This window comes from Syngnathus acus, chromosome 9 (assembly GCF_901709675.1).
Source record: "Syngnathus acus chromosome 9, fSynAcu1.2, whole genome shotgun sequence".
Lineage (NCBI taxonomy): Eukaryota > Metazoa > Chordata > Actinopteri > Syngnathiformes > Syngnathidae > Syngnathus > Syngnathus acus.
In genome coordinates this window covers 8,788,090-8,803,429 of record NC_051094.1, presented here as the reverse complement: position 1 = coordinate 8,803,429, position 15,340 = coordinate 8,788,090, and the positions used below count along the sequence as shown (strand labels likewise).

The window sequence follows — 15,340 nt, the reverse complement described above, 5'->3', positions numbered from 1 at the left end:
CAAAAGAAGACATTAGTGCCAGAAACATGATTCACAAATTAAACCTAAATTGCTTTCCAATCCATTTTTCTAAGCCAATTCAATTGTTTTCTACAATATTCAAATTAATCGGGATATACACTTGTATGCACAGATATATTTATATGACTACATATTTGTCAATATTCAACCCTTTATGTAGGATTGGTTATAGAATGGTTGTCCTTGGTGAAGTATTTGAAAAGCCGTTTATTCAACATTACATTTACAGTATCAGTTGGTGGTTTAATTGATGACAAACACGTCTTAAAACATTGTTTTTATTTATTCAAAATTCCAAATAAAATCTGAAACACAAGTAACTGCAATCATAATGTAAACAGTGACTGACTGAGGGACAGACATTATTACAGATTTTCCCTTTTCAAAATTGTATTAGATAGTAATCTCATCAAATAGAGACGTTTAACTAAACCTCATGACCTGGTCTCTAAAAATGAGATAATTATGTAATTTAGATCTATAACAACTTCTAAGATCATCATAAATGGCTTGTCACCCAACATGTTTCACAGTTGCTTTTGGGATTCATATCAAACATCTACATGTCATAAAAAGACAAAGAACATGGCAGTGAGTTGTTTAGTATACCATAAAGCTGTACAATTTCATTATTCAGCTAAAATTATACAGTGCAGAGTGCACAGAATGTTAATTCTTACTCATAGTCAGTGTGCATCCTATATTATGCATCAAAATGCTCGATTTCTGGCTCGTCCTGAATGAAATGAGCACTTACTAAATATATTACAACTGCTATTGTGTGTAGTGCTATGTAAATATTTTACAGAATTTAATTTGACATTAATATGGCAAAGACATGCACGTGAGAATCGACTGAAACTTTTACATTTCATGTATCCTCGAAATTCTGGTTGAGTGAATGCATGTGAGTGCAAAGCGAGCAGGTTGAGGAACACTCAGAGGGAACGTTCCTACCACAAATTTTACAATCTGCTGGATCTGTGTGTTCATGACGGGTTGGTGATGGACTGCAGGATGACTTTATCGGCACTTCTCTCCCGTGGGAGAACATTGTTAGCAAGGGAACTTGTTCGTCCTTGTTATCATGTGTCTGGCTGTAGACTTCAGGCGCGTGGTGAATATATGCTTGACTGAGAGCCAAGGTGAGAATGCCTGTCTTTTCCTTATAGAACCGCAGCTCGATGCCCCGACGTCGGGCCAGCAGCAGTTCCCTTTGCGCCAACTGCAGCTCTTCCCCCAGTTGACCCGGTGATCTCTGCTCCCGCCCAAGCCAGTCCAGAGCCATGCTACTGCGCATATACTCGTCAAGACCACGCTTGTTGTAATAGGCAATAACACTCTAAATGAGAAAACGAGGGGTTTGCAGAAAATATATTACTTGGAAGAGGAGAAAATGATGCTCTTTTAACATACCTGACGAGAGCATTGCCTTTCTCTCAGAGTTTTTAGGGTTCCATTCCAGTGCAGCAACTGAAAAACTGTCATCATCTCCTGCAGTTGTGCAACAAAAGGGAAAATGTTAACTGAAAGAAACAAAACAAAACAAAACATGCAGAGCAAGACTTTACCTGGAACTCCAGCATGGTCCTTCCCATGTAAGAGTGGAGAAGCAGACTGTATGTGCCTATATGTGTGTTTGAATCTTTTGCATCTGCTATAGAAACCTGGTCAGAGACAACACACAAGTTTCAGATAAATCTTGATGACAGAATCAACACTTTTTCTCCTGCTGGCTGAATTCATTTGAAGTGGTGATATCGAATGGGCTCACGTTAGTGTCTATGGTGGCCTGCTGCAGACTCTGAGCGATAAATTGAGGGCAGATGCGTCGACAAGGCAGCTCATTGACAAGCGAGTTCATCAGGGCCACTCGGGCAGCATCGCGACGGGCCTCTGCCTGAGTGTTGCACAGCTGGGGAATGAGAGAGAAGGTGTGGGGAGACAAATGAACTTTCTTTCTTGAGTCCGACACGCTCTTTCAGATATGTTTCCATTTCACACTTGACTGCAAATAATCACAGGATCACAGTTGAAATCTCAAAGGAGAGGCAGCCACAGATAGCTGATCACATGATACTGGAGGCTCCTGTCTGGGTCACGATGCACTAGTGAGTGGCATCACGAGATTAGTGAGTCATGTTAAACAACATTAAAAGGATTATTTGGCCAGGAAGGCCCATTTTTCACACTAAAAAAACAGGATGTATTGTGTGTGTGTGTTTTATAAGGAAAATGAAACTTGCTTGCATTTTCAAATATATCAATTTGTTTTGAAGAAATCAGTAAATCCTGTACCGCCTCTATTTTTTCTGCAATAATCTGGCCTTATGTCAGTAGAGGAACTGCACACAATTTGTACATTCTAAATCACTGAATGTTCATCGCTTATAATGAAATGTCTTGCTTCATTAAATGTGATATAATGCTGACTGTCACAGAACAAATGAAAATCAATGTAACTGTTACATAATTTAAAATCAAATTGGTATTTTTGTATGGTGACAAAATAATTACCGATGAATAAATGGCAATTAATTTGTCTTTTTAATTGAGGTACCTGCAGGAGTCAAATTTGTGCAATACATTTCAAATGTGTTATTGGTCTTGATCTTAAAGGCTTCCAATCGACTATGAACATGATTAAGTGTAATAATATTTAAAGAGAAGTTAGAAAAGAAATCTGCACATAGACAAACATTTTTAACATTTTCATTACCAGAGGACTGCTACATTGGAAATAATGTTGATTGGATAAACACACTGAGGTCGACGTTACAACATTCAGAATAGTGAATATTTTTAGCTATTAAAACCAATGATGACGCAGCACATTAATTCATTGGTTTTAGTTCCACATTTCCAATGCTTTGTGCATTGATGGAGCATAAACACACACCAGATGATTTATCCAATACCAAAGTAAACATTAATAATTTAAACCTTCATAGAGCACTGATTGAAATATTTTAGGCTCAAAATAATGTTGTGGAATTGTTACACAGTATATTTTAATCATTAATGCATGCTAAAGTTATCTGGAGCCGTTATGACGTCATTAAATACAGTCAAGGTCGATATACAAGAGAGTGTATTCCAAATTTTCCTACACACCTTATAGTTGCCAAAGCAACTTCCTCCTGGCAGTGTGACATAGCAGACAAACGGTGGACCAGGGCAAGCAGCAGATTCATATAGGAGCAGGGTTCTTATCTGGCCCGCTGCATCCCTCACAGAACCATCTGATCCAGGGGAGGATCCCTCTACGTGACCCACTTGCTTCTGTTCCCAGAAGTTATGGAGCATGGCCACTACATTGACTGGACAATTAAAACAAAAGGTGATGTAACCCAGTGGTAAAGTCTGTCCCAGCTTTTATTTTTTGAACATTTTGCAGCCATAAAATTCCAAGATAACAATTATTTGCAATTGCCTTTGAGGTGTATTCAATAAAATATTGCTGGTATTATTTCACACTAGAGCTAAATGTGGGCTTTGTTAAATGTTTAAACGTCTTTGTCTTAAAATGTTCATATGAATATCAATATGAAGCTCTCTTAATACATTTCCTGTAACGTGGAACTATAAGTTGAAAGTTTACTCACAGTCTTTTGGGCTGAGCTCAATGTTGTTCTGGGACAAGTAAGACATGAAACTGTCCTCATCTTCCTCTTTATTCATGGTCATTCACGGATTCGGGAAATTTCAGTCCACTCGCCTCATTCACCTGCCATGTCAGCGCAGGATGGCAACATTACAAGGAAATAACTCAAATTCTAATGGCTCAACGCCCTCGTCCTCTCTCCGCCTACTAAACCTCCTTTCCCCCCCTCCTTTGGCTCTGGGTCCAGCCAGTCTTATGTTTTTGTTTGAAGCAGACCACCTTTGTCACTCTTGCTGCCAATTAGCTGAGAGGGCCCCCTCACTCTCTCCACACGCAGAGGTGCAAGCCCTGGAATGCTGAGCCCCTTCCATCGAGCTGTGCAGCTGGCTAATCCCTGACCGGTAACTTTTAAAGCTGCTTATTGCTGCAAAATCGAACATACGACAAATCGTGAACCTCTTGATATCACTGTCGTGTATTTGCTGTTCACATTTTCGCCACCCCGCTATCATAACGCTGCTAATTTAGTTTGCAAACAAGTGTGGGAAGGGGCGGGGTTCACAAAGCACTCGTCCCACAAGTTTTTGGGCCCACTGAGCCTTGGGTCTGAGCTCCATTCATCCTCTTGGAAATGAATAGCCTTTGTTCAAGTAGGAATTCACCCGCTTTCTGAATACCTCCAACTTCTGAGAAAACACTTATTCAACTGCCAGATCCACTTTTTTCTTCATCGCTCAAATTGTCGTGCTAGGATTCGATTGAAATAAGCAACCATTTCCTGCATCTTTCGAGATTATGTTTATTTCTCTAAGTAATTGCTTTGTTTGCGTTACCTTTCATGATTTGAATTCCATTCCAAACATTTCCGATCATTTTAAAGCTTTTCAATCCAACATGAGCATATTTTCCTTCAATATTGAATGTTTGAAAAAGACATAAAAGACACATTAAGCAATTGTTTGAATGGTGATAGCATTTGTGTCACATAATTTACATTGAATTGTAGGCTGATAGTTGACCACAACAGACATCTGTCTATTCTGGACATAACGGGGTGTTACTGGTCCAAAACAGTTTGTTTAACAGATGTGATCATGATAACCCTCCTGAGGCAGACGAGTACCAGACGAGCATTCATCCCCAGAAGGTGGCGCTCTCCAGACTCGACTTAATGTTGTTTTCATTCTCCCGTCTAGATTTGGTAACCAAATTGGCTTCCCCCTTCTGCAGACGCCTCCTCTGTGCTGACTTCTGTGTTTTGGTGAGCTGTCTCCGCACCTTTTGACGGACCACATCCTGCAATAACAACAGGCACTCATTTATTTGTCAACGCAAACTTGCGATTCACAGTGTCTAGACTTCAGCTTAATTTTTACTTACCGGTGGGATGGTTGAGCAGCTTCCTGTGCTTCCCATTGTTCCCTCACTGTCTGTCCTTCTCCTCCTATGTTCTGCCAACTGTAGAAGGCTGTCTGGGTCTCTACAAGAAAGTAAGAAATGATTGTATCGTGTGACGATTTGCTGAGAGACTGATGGTGCACACATACAAAAAGCAGCAACCAAAATGACATACAATTAATGCTAAGTCAACTTTTCATTGTCAGTACCTGAAAGGTTTGAACTCTTTGTTAGATGCAGAAAGGTCTGAGAGTTCAGGGACTTCATCCTCCAGCTCTTCCTCCAAGTCATTCACCATCTTGTCAGTGCTTCTGGCCTCAACATTTATCTCTTCCTCCCCTGGTCTTTTTTCACTAACCCCCTCTTCTTTTTCACTCTCCTCTTCATCCTGTACATCGTTATTTGTGTCACCAACTTTCAGGCCCTCCAGTTCCAAAATTGCCTTATAGTAGTCAGTCGCATCCACACTTTGCTCTTCGGTTTCGACTTCTTCGCCGGTCTCCTCTTTGTCGCTGTCCTCGTCCTCTTGCTCTCCCTCAGGCCCAACTGGATGAAACACTGCAGCATCTTTCTCCATATCTTTAGTGAAACCACTCGCTGAGACCTCAACATCGAGAGAACATGAGCGCCTGTAAGAAAACAATTTTTTTAAAACCGAATCGAGAAGGCACTTTATCACCACAGCCAATGTTTAAAGACTTGACAAACTCATTTTAATTTGCCAGTGAAACATTACCTGATATCTTTGAAGGTTGGGAACAGCTCGCTCTCATAACTATACCGTCTTGCAAAGAAATCTCGTATGCATTTGACGTCTCGATCAAAATACCTACAAAGACCACATAAGGGAGCGAAAAGGTGATGAATTAGTTCACTCAATCAAAAAAAGAGTTGCGATGAGGTGTGTGCAGGTACAAGCACTTACCATTCAGCATTAGGGTGCGAGGTGGACACCATCTGAGGGAAGTCGATCATTGTTATGTGATCCTGGTCGTCGAGCATCAGGTTGAACTCGTTAAAATCTCCATGAATCAGGCCGTGGTTGGCCAGTTTGACGATGAGGTCCATGAATTCACTGTAGAGGGCGGGTGGATCTTGCAGTTCGTGCACCTGACACCTGATACGGGAATGAAAATAATTGATTTGAAGATTTGTGATGAGTCAAGTGAGTCCAGAAAGAGGGGTGGCTGATTTCCATACAGTGGATATCCATTGATGAGTTCCATTACAACGGCATGTCTGTTGTAGTCTACAGGCTTGGGTACAGGGAAGCCTCGGTCATAGAGTGCCTGGGGGACGGATGAGACGATATAAATGATGCAACCCATTCAACAACACTTCTGCTGTACGCTGATGATATTCCACATACTGTAAAATGCACAAAACACATTGTGTTTGCATTACCTTCATGTAGGCAAACTCCTTCATGGCAGAGAGGCGAGAGAGGTACAGCCAGGACATGTTTTTCCTGTGCTTGTGGTAATCTCTCTTATTCTTCAGATTTCTGAATGAGGTGCGACCTAATCTGTGAAGCTTCAGAGCGTACTGCTCCCCATCTTGACTTGCCACAATATAAATATCTGAAGGAATGAAATGCAAATAGATCCGTTTCAAACAGTATACGTAGGTGCACAACCGTGGAAGCTAAATAATATGCTGTCAAAGCCTAATCACATACTGTCAATACAATAATGCAGAATTTACATACACTGTTAAGCAATATTAGTTTGAGAATTATGTATGCTCGGTATTGTAATTGCAGTTTGTGCTGGTGTACAACAGCTGCACTTCACAACACTAAGAGTGCTTTCTATTTTGTTTACCTCGTGATGAGATGGGCAAAATATTCATAATAAGTCTTTACATGAACCCAGTAATGTCATTGATTAACTGATACATCACATTACAGTAGGCTACACAAAATTGTGGTTAAACCCCTGGTAGCTATTATGGTCAGTGAGTGCAGACTGTAAAATGTGTAAACTTTACCTGACTCTTTCCCGACACCCATTTGGTTTCCAACTGAGGCAATAACATCTCGTGAAGACAAAGTCTTGAGGGCTAGGTAATCATATCCTCCAAAGTTTAACCTGTAGCCTTGCACAGCTGAAATATAATGCATATCCCATAAGAACAAAACATACAACAACATTCTTTAAACAACCAAACATGCAAGGTAGAATCATTAAGATTACTCTTTGCGCGTTCATAGACCACAAGTTTATGTTTGACCAGCTCTCGGAGGATCTTGTTGCATCCACCGTGTTTGAGGCTGGCGATGGAAGAGAGGAGACTCACTGGAACAATCTCATGGTTTTTCATTCCCATCTCAACCTACAAGCAGAGATGAGATGATGTTAATAAAAGCAGACCTATGTTACATTTGTCAGTTATCGGGAAAACAATTTTCCACTGCAAAATACAGGCACAAATCAGAGTCAGTCAGTTGTTATGACATTTTCAAAACATCCACAATAATGTCATTTGTGGATTTTGTTTTGAGAAAAAATAGGTACAAGTATGCAATCTATCAAGATATTACTATTACTAATATTTGCATCTTTCATTTTTATTGCTGCTGCAGTGTTGTACAACCTTAGAGTGCCATTTTTCATCGCAACCAACCAACCAACAAACAAAGAGTAATTTCCAGTGACAGTCTTTGATCCAATAACAAGGACTAATTTTACGTTGTGATCCTAAATTTAGATTACGGAAAACATGTACAATATTCAGTCCCCACTCAACATCAATCATTGAAAATGACGTGTTTGTTCTCATATTGTGGTTGAATTTAAATCAGATGCTCACTGGGTTACTTTGCAATACTAATATTAATATGAATATATCAACTGTAAAGCAATAACCACAATCACTTCACCGTTAGTAAAATATGTTGCTATCATGTTGAATACAATGGCAACAAAATTAGGTTAGCCAAAGCTAACTGGATAGTATGGACAATAGAAATATTTATTACCGCAGTGAGCACACGGAAGTCATCTCGAGACAAGTATCTCAACACCACCACATTCAGCTTTCCCATGTTTTAAACGCCAAGTCTGTGTCAAATAATTGGATGAAATAAGTCAAAACAAGTCGCACATATTTTTTTGTAAACACATGGACATAGCGGAAGTAGATTTACGGAAGTACGTCATGTTGAGGGGAGGGCATTGAAAGTAGACCAAAAGAAAAGTGAGCGCCATCTCGTGGTAACCGCTTAAATATAAATGTTTTGATCGGATTTGATTTGGCTGCTATGCTGCAACAATGAAAATTACCTTGAATAATTAGAGCTGAAAAGCTATTTTGTTTGTATTCATATTTAGATCTTTTTTTTGCCTTACTTTTCCACCTAAAATAAAAATATTCGATTCATTTTTCCATTGAACTCTATATAAAACAGACACTATACTAAATCTCAAATCTGTGTTTGAATCTTTGTGATGTTAACGGAGAAATACTCGTACCACAAAGGTTCCTTGTAGTAAGTCATAATGATGCTAGATGGCACTGTGACACAATTTGAGTGCAGTACAGTCAGTCCTGGTGTCTTTGTCTCTTCAATGCATTGTCTCAGTTTTAAGTCTAGTTTTGAATATCACTTGTGTTGTTTTCATCCACCTGCTGGCTTTTTATTTGATGAATACCCCAGATGGTCTTTCTGATATTTGGCAGTGACGCTTCTCCCAAAACTGCCTATAAAAATAATAATAAAAAAGATTAAATCCTGGAACCATTTGGTAATTTAATATTTTGTTTTGGAGGGATCAACAAAAATCCTTCCGCCTATTCCTAAAACATCTTGAATGCACTAAATCTGGCATTCCATATATGATTTCAGATTTTCATCAGATTTTTACAATACACAATTATAGGATTTTTAAAATAGTTTGGCTATCTATAATAAATATAAAAAGATAATCTTGGCCTATGAAGTATAGTGTTTTGTGTGATCAAGGTTTAAGGCCAAATAGGGAATTAAGTGAACATGGTGGAACATCCATCATGCACATAAGCAGTTGCCTGTGTTTCCTTTTGTCTCTGATATATAAAATGAAATTCATCTGATTGTAGAGCAGCCTGAGATATATTCACCTCTTTTTATGTATTTATGCACTCGTGTATGCCCTTTGTACCTCACGTTTATTGTTTAAAATATGATTGACCCCTATCCATTTCTGATCCGTAGGGGGGATGAATATCCACCGTGCACCTCCGGTGCTCTTTGATGAGAATTTAATGAGCCCCTCGTTAGCTGTGGATGAAAGTGTGAGCTAGATAGGTCAAAGTGATGAAAGAGCCTTTGGAGATCTAACTGAAGTCAAGTGGTCACAATGTTTGATGTAGACGAACGATCGACCCTTACCCGTGTTATTTCATAGAAACCATGAAAGGAATACATAATACACGATCTTAATTTGGAGTTGCAAATATGTGCTTTAGATTATTATCAGTAGTTTAATGCACGCAGCGCTTCATCTTAATGTGCCTCGAGAGCCAAAGTCTGGGTTATTTAGTACTATCATCTGCTACTGTTCTCTGATATAAAAATGTGATCATGATAAATCATTGCAACCCCATGAAACACAATTACATAACATGTGCACTTGATTTGAGAAAAGAAACAACTGCTAGAGGATGACTATAAGAAACTAAAACATACTTACTGGAGGTCTCTTTTTTTTTTACATTAGAAAATAACGTTGCTTCTATAAACACTGTATCTTTGAGCGTCTGGCCCCCAACGTTTTCTCACAGGATGTTTGCTCTATTTACAAATATGAGCATTTTAAAGGCTAATATACACACCTCAACTCACACTCTGTGGGGAGGATCCATTCAATTCCTTGTCTTGTTGTCTTCCAGCAGTGAGAAGTGCTGGGAGAATACAAAATGGAGGATATTGGAGAAGCTCAGGTAAGTCTTCAACAACAAGAGCAGGCTTTGTTTCTTACTGGTATCACCACTTTTACCTTCATCCAGTGGCTGTGGTGTGTGTGTGTGTTTGGAAACATTGCATATGATTAGATCAGAGCTCAGGATAGCAGATCTACTTACGCTTTTTTTGTCCTGATGGAAACCCCGTTATGTGTGACAACACAGAAGCTAGTTAATGAGGGGTATGATGAGTAATATGAGAAGGGAGGGCATAACCTACTGGCGGGTGACTTCACATGCACTTTGCAGTTTGCACTTGCCTTTTTTAGACTTGGGACCCCAGTTGCCAGCCTCGCTTTAGTTCATCATCAGCATGGTCATGAAAGGCTTTATATGTTGGCACATCTTGGGAGGGGGGATGCAGCGGCTCATTTGCACAAAATGGGACTGCCCATTCAAAACGAGCTTATTTCAGCTATCAATGTGTGTTAAAGGGAAATGTGCTTTCGGCAGTTTGCAAACATATTTTATTAAGGCGGCGCTAGACTTATAATCATATCAACATAATTTTCAGTAGTCGTGTACTCGTGTGCTCGCATAATAAGTGAAAAGGAATGTGCAGGCAACTGCATGAACTTATTTTCTACAAAGTATTGTGGAACAGGATGTCCAGACAGGGAGGACATCCCAAGGCCGGTGAGGAACGCGAATAACAACTCGTCTTGGTGGTCCAGACACCTGCGCTGAGCAGCGGAAAAACACCCGAACGAGGAGGAGATGACCATCGACCAATCACCACACAATATTTTGCATGCTTGAATATTCATATTGTGTTTACTTAAAACTGGGCAACCCGGAAGAATGTGTTGTCTTTGATGGTCACGAAGGCACACGAGTTTTTTGGTGTTAAGGACCCCAGACCCAGGCGCCTGTATTAGCTTGCTTTGTCAGGATTAAACAATTGGTAAATTCGGCCTAATTGATCTACTGGTCTTCTCTTTGACAGAACGAACTCGCAAAATTGTTAGGTGTACCAGTGTGTGGATTAGGACATAACGACTCATGTGTTAAGTGTTGATCGTAATTTGGAGTCAGATCAATAACTAAAATCCGTAGCCGAACAGTGTATAATACAGTTTTGTTGATTTTGTGAGTATATTGACAAAACTCAGTCAATAAGACATCTGAAGTTTCCCTTGGTCACGACAAGGAGGATATTTTCATATTAGGCTCTACACAAAATGACGTAATTTGTATGCACTTTTAATTCAAGTGAATGTAGGCTCCAGCACACTCGTGGCCCTTGTGAGGATAAAGCGCTTCTGATAATAGAAGGATGGACGGAGTATGAAGTTTCGATTGATCCAACTCCCCACTTATTTTAGCTCACGTTTTACTGATGTTCTACCGAATTGTTCAAAATATTTCTGTACCACTATTATCCCCCCATGTCCTTGACTGTTGACAAAAATGACCCAATGAATAAAAATTAGGGAATAGATGCGGGCAAGGGGAGGTCCTCGAAAAAAAAAAAAATGTTCCCATGTGTTTAAGTGTGAGTGATGTAGCTTTGTCCTTAGATAGATAATAGCATGCCAGAGTGATTGAGAACGCAATGAACAGAGCATACACACACACGCACACACACGCACACACACGCACACACACGCACACACACACACACGCACACACACACACACACACACACACACACACACACACACACACACACACACACACACACACACACACACACACACACACACACACACACACACACACTGTACATTGTTAGACCCTTGTAATGGGATCACTGAGTGATTGGTCCTGCATCGGTCACAGTGCAGCTGCAACTGTGCACAACCAGCTAAACACACACGCGCACACGCATGCACACATCATCTCGAGGCTGAACATGGATGTGTATCACATGAAGAGGAAAGCTGCTCTTTATCTCAGAGGTTGCTGTTGTTCAGGCCATCAGATAGGAACTACATTGTGTGTCTGCGTGTGTACGCCCATTGGTGCCTATGTGCTTGTGTGTGTTGGAATCGCAGCACATGTGAGTATGTCTGCTTCAATATCATTAACTCCTGCTAGCGTGAAATGAGAGCGTCTCCCTCTATCTGTTTTTAGGAGCAGACGAGCTGACTGAAACAAACCAATGGGTGGTTTTAAGCCTTCCGCACAGCTTGACACTGAGCTGGTCTAACAGTTTACATGTTTGACTCTGATATAAGTCGTATTAGCAAAAATACCCTTTGCGCAAAAAAAAAAAAAATATTGCGTTGTATTTCATTTCGTTTTCAGGGAGCTAGTTTGATAATTCAGAACTTTTGTTCTGGCACCGGAGAAGTCAGTGAAACTTGCATGCTTGCACACATATAAAACATTTTCCTCGAGCAGCTGGTTTAGATTGATCTGAATCAACATGAAAATTTATATTAGGCATGTTTGCACTGGCAAGAACAACAGACACAACATGTTGTTGAAGGTTCACCTGCAGCCAGCATAGTGAGTGGCTTGCACAACATTTTCCTGTCTGGTATTTTTATATCATTCTTATTGGGTTTAAATCCTTCTTTTAGCCCTGAGTAGGCAGGGAGGGAAGAGAAATGATACACCCATGCACCAAGACTGTATCACGGTAATCACACCGCAAGGGATCCTGGGTAATTCAGTTAAAAATGTCAGGAGCGTAAATCACCTTCCATCAGCCCTGCTTTTTCATTGCTTCGTTGTCCTGCTACAGAAGTACTTCAATACTTCCTTATCCTCCTGATTGCCTCTGCAGGACTGTTAATAAGGAGTTTTTCTAATATTTCCCTCACTTGGCTTAGAAAATTTCCATATGATGCACTGTAGTGCCATGCAACTATGAATATTAAAATCCTCCTTCTCTGGGAGTATTAATGAAAACTGATCATTAGAGGAAAAACATTTGATATGACACCTTTGTTGGCGCTAATTAAAAATAAGTGTATGGAATAATGAATGCATATTGAATGTGCCTGGACTCGTCTACAATATCACCAAGCTCGGGTGTAACCCGCCTCCGTTCATATTTATGCCACGAAAGATTTACGCCGATCACAGAAATAGAGCCCGGGCTGTTCTGGCTCTTCAATCTTACCTCCTACAGTACATTACACGGCAAGAGTTCTTCAAACATACCCTCAATAACACTAACACTTTGAGAGGAGTGCTAATGATTACTTGGTAAGAGAAACACTCATAAGCTTCCGTCATTCTGACCTGTACTCACCTGTACAAGTGGGGTGTAATTTGGATCCAATTGCGTCCACGTTCGTGGAAAAGAAGGTTAATAGTTTCTGGGCCAATTGGTTTTGGGTGGTGACTGAGGAGCTACCAGACCTTCATCCCTGCCAAGTATAACAATCAATAATAAAAAAATAAAAAACACTTGAATTGCAACACTAAATGTAAAAATAAAACAAAGCAAAACAAAACATTTACTATCTTTTTTTATGATTTTCTTGATACACGATCAATAGATCATGCATACATATATATTCAGAAGAAAAAAAAACACATTTGAAAAAAACTATATATAGATAACTTAAATATTCTCCCGAGTATGTTGTGCTTGCCTCTCGACTTCCGATTTTGACAGCACAGTGTGGCGAATGCACGAAGCATCCAAATGATCAGCCACCCACTTGGAAAATCATCCCACCTTGAAAGTAGGCTACACAGGGGCCCCTCTGTGTCAGCGTGGTTACTCGGTAAATAGTCATAGTGTCTGTGGTGCATACTTCTGGGCGAGCATGCACGGTGGCAGGTTATACAATATTCATACATACGTGTGTGTGTCCGGGTGGATTTATTCAGGTTAAGAATGTTTGTCAAAGCTGAGATCAGATCAATGTGCCCCTAATTTCAAGCGTGATGTGATTGATTAGCTCATATTCCCTCTGCACGTAGATCTCCTCTGGCTGTTATGGGCACACTTGCTTCCACACAAACATGCACGCGTTATGGTTACGTCATCCCAAAGAATTGATTCTGATGATATAAGAGCCGATTGCCTTTGTGGTAGGCCAGTCAGAAAAGATGATGGGAGATGAACATTTTCATTGATGGCATCTGTTATCTTTCATCATGTGTGTTTGAATGAAATCACTTCTCCTTGATTGTTGTTGTTTTCTCTGTGGATGCTGAAGTAAATGTAAAGTATGATAGCAAAATGTTGCTTGGAACCAGCACAGCATGGAAGTGGGGTATTATTTTTAATGACACCTGTAGGCCATATTGCATTTGCCCAGTGAGTGACTTAATGGCAGTGTGCTATGCACGTATCTGCAGTCCGTGTTTTTTTTTCTTTTCCTTTTTTCCCTTTTAACGCTGTCCTGGAGTGTGCAGTCTGTTGCTTTCCGACAACGCCATGCACAGTTTCAGAAACTTAATTTCAACTAGTCCTAATGGCTTTGCTGTCTTTGTCTGCCAGGATGTGCCAGGCTTCATGGGATGGAACAAAATTTTGCTTGCAAACTCAGTTTACAGCCTTCTCTTGGTCTTGCACGTTTTTTTTTAATTGTGTTTTTTTATGATTAAAGGGTAAAAAAACAAAAAATCAAACATTTATTTGTACTACATACTGCTGGTGTTTTTGTATGAATTTTAATTTCCTAACTGCAATATAAAAAAAACAAATCAGATCGCAAATACTCACGGTGATTTATGAGAATACATCACAATTAACCTCATGGGGCCCAATCATTTTTGCTCTAAAACACAATTAAAAATTCTGCATAAACCTGTCGCAATGCCGTTACCTTGGAAACGCTGTTACGAGTACTGTGTGGCATCACACAGCATACAAAGGACAGAAAGGGGCATCAGGAACACATTAAAACACATTCCAAAAACAATACAGGTTTAAAAGAGGGGTTATTTACGTCCGATGAGAGCTATAGAGGAACGTAACAAGCTTTTATTCAAATCATCTGTGTCTGTCACCGTTGGAATAATGTACACTGAAATAGTTTGGTTGCCCACACCCAGAAAATGAAAACTCATCAGAGGCAGATCCCCAACTGGCCACCCAACTGGATTGATCTCATCGGGTTTCAGACAGGAATTGTGTGATGTGAGCCACTCCCTGTAAATCCACCCGGATTCTCTCCGTTGCTGACTCCCTTCTGCCCGTATTTGGACCCATCATCGTGGCTCCATATTGTCGAGTCGTTTTATCTGTGGCCCATTTCTACTCATCTCATCCATCACCCAGCAGCTACAGTGGACAATGGGAGGAGGAGGATGTCCCTTCATGTCATGCCCAAGTTTGCCTCTGAACAAAACACACGCGTGTGTGTGTGCATTTGTACAAGCTTCTATTAGAAAACGAAAGAGACGGACAAAGGATTTGAAAAGCCCATTACGGAGCAGGTGTCTTTCCATCTGTGCTGATCA

The 15,340-nt window shown here is 40.2% G+C and overlaps 2 protein-coding genes across 2 annotated transcripts; both read right to left on the bottom strand.

The window, feature by feature from the left end:
• Positions 1–283: 283 nt before the first annotated feature.
• Positions 284–4,216, bottom strand: LOC119126851 (protein limb expression 1-like). Its single transcript, XM_037258318.1, has 6 exons — positions 3,627–4,216; positions 3,136–3,341; positions 1,796–1,936; positions 1,593–1,688; positions 1,438–1,515; positions 284–1,363 (listed from the first exon to the last, which is right to left on the bottom strand). Exons 1-6 carry the CDS (start codon positions 3,706–3,708, stop codon positions 893–895), a joined length of 1,074 nt encoding a protein of 357 aa, XP_037114213.1. The 5' UTR covers positions 3,709–4,216; the 3' UTR covers positions 284–892.
• A 188-nt stretch (positions 4,217–4,404) lies between these two features.
• riok2 (RIO kinase 2 (yeast)) lies at positions 4,405–8,188 on the bottom strand. Its single transcript, XM_037258317.1, has 10 exons — positions 8,004–8,188; positions 7,219–7,357; positions 7,013–7,129; positions 6,428–6,603; positions 6,224–6,312; positions 5,949–6,140; positions 5,760–5,852; positions 5,233–5,652; positions 5,006–5,105; positions 4,405–4,921 (listed from the first exon to the last, which is right to left on the bottom strand). The coding sequence occupies exons 1-10, from the start codon at positions 8,067–8,069 to the stop codon at positions 4,760–4,762; spliced, it is 1,554 nt and encodes a 517-aa protein (XP_037114212.1). The 5' UTR covers positions 8,070–8,188; the 3' UTR covers positions 4,405–4,759.
• Between the last annotated feature and the right edge of the window lie 7,152 nt (positions 8,189–15,340).

Excerpts from the sequence above, each read along its gene's own strand:
- riok2 (XM_037258317.1), bottom strand. The coding sequence starts at position 8,069 with ATGGGAAAGCTGAATGTGGTGGTGTTGAGATACTTGTCTCGAGATGAC. Across the intron at positions 5,653-5,759 it reads CCAACCTTCAAAGATATCAG|GCGCTCATGTTCTCTCGATG; the intron begins GTAATGTTTCAC and ends GTTTTCTTACAG. Across the intron at positions 4,922-5,005 it reads GCTGCTCAACCATCCCACCG|GATGTGGTCCGTCAAAAGGT; the intron begins GTAAGTAAAAAT and ends TTGTTATTGCAG.
- LOC119126851 (XM_037258318.1), bottom strand. The coding sequence starts at position 3,708 with ATGACCATGAATAAAGAGGAAGATGAGGACAGTTTCATGTCTTACTTG. Across the intron at positions 1,516-1,592 it reads GGACCATGCTGGAGTTCCAG|GAGATGATGACAGTTTTTCA; the intron begins GTAAAGTCTTGC and ends GCACAACTGCAG. Across the intron at positions 1,364-1,437 it reads AAAGGCAATGCTCTCGTCAG|AGTGTTATTGCCTATTACAA; the intron begins GTATGTTAAAAG and ends TTTCTCATTTAG.